General features: G+C 29.4%; 1 protein-coding gene across 1 annotated transcript; it reads right to left on the bottom strand.

Moving 5' to 3' along the window:
* Positions 1-1,919: 1,919 nt before the first annotated feature.
* Positions 1,920-4,209, bottom strand: LOC149561405 (protein PLANT CADMIUM RESISTANCE 7-like). The gene is made up of 4 exons (XM_089825130.1): positions 3,877-4,209; positions 3,593-3,664; positions 3,234-3,443; positions 1,920-2,198 (listed from the first exon to the last, which is right to left on the bottom strand). Exons 1-4 carry the CDS (start codon positions 4,019-4,021, stop codon positions 2,143-2,145), a joined length of 483 nt encoding a protein of 160 aa, XP_089681256.1. The 5' UTR covers positions 4,022-4,209; the 3' UTR covers positions 1,920-2,142.
* Positions 4,210-4,938: the final 729 nt, after the last annotated feature.

Raw genomic sequence — 4,938 nt, 5'->3', positions numbered from 1 at the left:
GTTAATAGCATTGCACTTTTTACATGATACATTACATATTTTTTCAAGCTTAAGAGAAAAATACACTAATCATGTGTTAGTTTTTTAACATGTGATAGGTTTAGAAGTATCATAGAAAAAATGAAGCCTATTTTAAATCCTCACGAAATTTGGCACTAATTTTTACCTAATGACTTGGAAAGCTTGATTTTGAGCTCCTCTAGTTTTATGATTATCTATAACCTACTTTTACAATTGAATGTTGTTAACATATTATTATAGAGTAAGAGAAGAAAGAAATTCTTTTCCATTGATGATGACTTGATAGAGTTATAAGTTTGTGACATTATAAAAGTGATAGTGGAAGTGGGACATTTTGACACTCCTTACTATTATATTGAAATGATTGATAATAAAATAAAGTGTCTAGAGAATCTAAATAGAGGATTTTTTCATGTAGAATGTTGAGGCAACTTAAATGTCAATAGTATATTTTAGCTTCTTCAAGATGACATTTTAAATGTATGGAGACACTTTTGTAAGTGAGATAATAATAAAAAAGTTGTTTATTTTTGACAAGATGTTCTATCATGACAAGATAACTTAGTAAACTCTACCCATCTAGAGAAATATAGAATCTCTTCGGAAACCACAATGTCACATGTTCAAGGTATAAAGATTAGAGGGAATGGAAAATCTAAGGGGAATGTTTGAGAATGAGCTCAATGTGACTAGATTTCATAAATTAGAATTAAAAACTTTTCATGAGGTTTTGTCTAATGTTCAACAAGCTAGATGTGATGTGGAACCTAGGCTTTGGTCGCTAAATATTCAAGCATGGTTTTAGGGAAATTTTCCTAAAAGATAGTTGATAAAAGAAAGAAAAATCAATTAATTGACAAACAATGACAACTTTGGAGTCAAACGACCTATATCCAAAGGAGTATTAGAAGAAAAATCTCATTAAAGACCTTGGAGATTATTTTTGTGGGTTTCTTTGGTGGTAGTGGAAGGCATGATCCATCGAATCTACACCACTACTATAAATCTCTAGGTTAATGGAATTTAAGATTATTTAAATAGGGAAAAATGCTTACATGAGTGTGAAATGAAGTGATGATTAAATAAACAAGAAACACAGTGTAAATTTCTACTTTGAGTGGTGGTATGACATAAAGAGGATGCAAATAAGACTTCAGTAATCTCTAGTAAATTTCTCTCCTCCTTAATATCAAATCATTTGATATCTCTCCATAATTCTAAACATGACAAATTTTATTTGCTTTTTAATAATCAAATTATATCTAGCATGCATATTTTAATTTACTATTGTGAATTTTATAATCTTATTGGATATCTTTTATCTTTAATTTTAGAAATTGCCTTATTTAACTTAGAGACCAAACTCTGTGACATTACATTTCCAAATGATGTTAATCTAAGTAGATGTAATTAAAGAACATAAAATCATCCTAATGAATTGACTTTAATCAAGTATTGTCATCATTACTTTAATTACTCAATTCTAACAATGACACAATTTTAATATAATAGTACAAAAAATAAAAGAACTTAATATGTTTTGCTTTTAATCATTAAGAATTTGATTTAAAAGGAAAAACTAAATATTGAATCATTCTTAATTTGTTATAATAAAAGGTATATCATCAAATTAAAATTATACTAATACATATATGTTTAGTCCATCTATTCAGGAAACACCAAGAAATTTCGTTTTAAAACTATATCAAAATAAATTTAAAAATCATTTAATTAAATTATCATAAACTAATATAATAGTTTATTGGTCATCAAGTCAACTTTTACGCTCTAAACAACCAAGTTGTATTAAAAGATATGGCTGATGTTTTTAAAAAACCATTTTAGCCAACTTTGGTCAATTCAAAGGTTCAAATCTCCCACGTAACACCACCAAAATCTGAATAATAATAATAATAAATAAAATTTTAATCAACCATCAAATGTGAATACATTGGCCCTGTAGCGATGACGGACATGCAGAGCTAAGCGAAGTCCATTTTCATAAATAAACAAAATTACAGAATTAAAATCCATAATTGACTCAAAAATACTACAAATTTTCTACTGGAGACACATATAATTGAATCACTTCCTGCCTTCACCAACTCAAGAAAGAATGTTTTACTTGTACATGCCTTGGTAGGCTGGTGGAGGAGTCATTGCAGGATTTACCCAACCTGAATCAACAAATTCACAAACATAAATCACAAATTCTTTTAGTTTCCAGTTTGTGGGTAGAAATAAATACTGAAATGGATTTAGAAATATTTTTTAAAAATCCAGTGTTTTTAATAATGGTATTATACATTTTGTTTATTTGAGCATTAACATGAGATTAATACAATCAAATTCAGAAATTTAATACTAAAAATTGTCCAATGGACTCTGGAAATCTTAGAGCTCAAGCTTTTTTATATGTTTTTTTATTATAAAATAACAGAGAAATAAATTAGAGAAGATTAAGAGACACTGTCTAAAAGATAACTATTTATTTACAAATTAGATTATGAATATCAAGAATCACAAATTACAATTCTACTTGAAATATCTATATAGAGAATTGAATCAAATTCTCTTCATTTTATGTTTATGAATATGAAGAAGTGTTGAACTAATTTTGATTCCTAGATTATCAGAAAAATACTATAATACATTTACAAATTCTAATTTTTCTTTTTTTGAATTTGTGGATTGGAAGAAATACTAAAATTCTTCTATTGTGAGCACAAAGGAAAACTAAAATTTTAGTTTTAAGTTTGTGGGCATAAAGAAATAGGTAAAAAAATTGGTTGCTAGTTTGTGGGTACAAAAATAAGACTAAAATAGATGAAAAAATACTAAAATTTGTTTAGTTTTGAATGTATGGGTATGAAGAAATATTAGAATGGATTAAGAAATACTAAACTTCTTTTTAAATTTGGATTTGCAAATTAGAATTTTAGATTTTAAAAAATTAAAATTCTCTAATTTTTTTAGTTTTCCATTTGCTAGAAATTCTAAAATTCTTTTAGTTTTGAAATTGTAGATATGAAAAAAAAAATTTAATTAATTTGTGATTTGTGATTCAATGAGATACTAAAATAATTTAGTTGTGAATTTGTGAAAAAAAAATACTAAATCTGATAAAAATTTATAAAATTCTTCTAGTTTTGAAATTGTAGGTGTGAAAAGAATTCTAACATTATCTTAATTATGAGTTTGTGGCTACATACCTGCAGAGGGATGAAGTCCTCTTTGTTTAAGTTCCCTGTATTCCTGAGACACAGCACAACATTCACAGCACAGATGCACACAACAGTCACCACATGGCTGCTCAGGCAGATTGTACTGTGCTCTCAGTTTCTTTCTATATTGGCATGAATAGAAACATCCAATGCCCACAGCCCACAATAAGGTGTACACAATCCCATGAGTACAACAGGCTGCAAAAACATATATATACATCACATCACAAGATCAATCATACAAAAAATAACCACAATAAGTTCAAAATTGCACAAAAATAAATGGTCTACATTACATTTCCCATGGGTTTTCTATAGAAGATCTTAAATATATGAAATTGACTTACTTGTTCTGCCTTGGTCTATAACCTCTGCCACTCTCCCAAATGTAACACAGGGGCAGCAACATGTCAGCAGGCCTGATTATAAAAAAATTTGGATCTCAGGTAAGAGCTTAAACAATACAATGATAAATGGATATTAGGCAAGAGTCAACAATACAATGGTAAATTGCGAGTCTCTCATATGAGAGATCTTGAGTTCGAATCTACTCCAGCTTAACACGTAATAATAATTATTCTCAACAAATAATAATAAATAATCTAGACTTTGTCTATTCATATAAACTTACAGTTCGAACAGTCATGGCCGCAATCACAAAGGCCTGTAGACCATCTGGGAGACTGGTAAGGGTACTGAGGATATGGTGCCTGCATGGGAGGTGCTGAAGCATAGCCTGGTCCTGCTCCATATGCATATTGCTGCTGTTGATACATCTTTTCACAGACTATGAAATATGAAATGGGTTTGGGATTTTCTGTAATGGGTTTTTGTTAGATTGATTGTCTTGTACCAGATTTATATATGCCCATTTCATGAATTTGCCTGGAAGAATCCAATCTCCACTTGTGGATGCTTTGTATATAGATTGTTATTTTTTTATTTTTGATGTGTTGAAGGATTCAAGGAAAGCACATTTTTAAAAAAAAAATGAAATTCATTGTTCTAGAACAGTTGGAACATTTGACGGGGAACTACTTGGTGCTTCTAGAATATAAAAGTTGTGTTTATCTAGGGACTCTTTCCGAGAATGGGGACTTCATTGTTCTTGTTTGCTTGTTCAAGAAGCCACTTTTTGTCAACCAGGCCAAAGTTTAATCTTTTCTTTATTGATAAAACACAGTTTAGTTGTATTTAAAGAAGAAAATATAGTGTCATTGTCTTTTTGAACTGGTATATATTCAATTGTTTGTTTGTTACCGGCCGATACAATACGACCCACCATGTTGACTTTTCAATTCACTGATAAAGACTCTTTGATAAACAGCCAACTAAAACGAAAAACTATATGAAGGCAATTGGGAAAATAAAACTAAGTGCCCCCCTTTTGGATAAGATACGCGTTTTAGTTGTCTATTCAGAGATGGATGGATAGGGAATTCAAGGGCGTAATCCACAAGAAATGTATGTCCCTTAGCTTCATTATACCGAAGATATATGCCTAGTAAGATTTCCAAATAATAATTTTTAAATATTGATTGGATGGTAAAGATATAGGCATTATCTATTTCTAGGTACTGAATTATTATATTATGAATATGTATGTTATTGTTCATTTATAATGTTGTTGCATGTGAGTTGCATCTTCTTATTTAACCAGAATTTAAATGGTAATGGATTTTGGGTAGCAGTC

This window comes from Cupressus sempervirens, chromosome 4 (genome assembly GCF_028749045.1).
Source record: "Cupressus sempervirens isolate cs-2001-9-10 chromosome 4, ASM2874904v1, whole genome shotgun sequence".
NCBI lineage: Eukaryota > Viridiplantae > Streptophyta > Pinopsida > Cupressales > Cupressaceae > Cupressus > Cupressus sempervirens.
This window is presented reverse-complemented; position numbering and strand designations above follow the sequence as displayed.

What these genes read in the sequence shown, in the direction of transcription:
- LOC149561405 (XM_089825130.1), bottom strand. Translation starts at nt 4,021, where the DNA reads ATGTATCAACAGCAGCAATATGCATATGGAGCAGGACCAGGCTATGCT. An exon ending in CGGCCATGACTGTTCGAACT is followed by an intron (nt 3,665 to 3,876) that starts GTAAGTTTATAT and finishes TTTTATAATCAG; the next exon opens with GCCTGCTGACATGTTGCTGC. An exon ending in AGGACTTCATCCCTCTGCAG is followed by an intron (nt 2,199 to 3,233) that starts GTATGTAGCCAC and finishes TTGTTGATTCAG; the next exon opens with GTTGGGTAAATCCTGCAATG.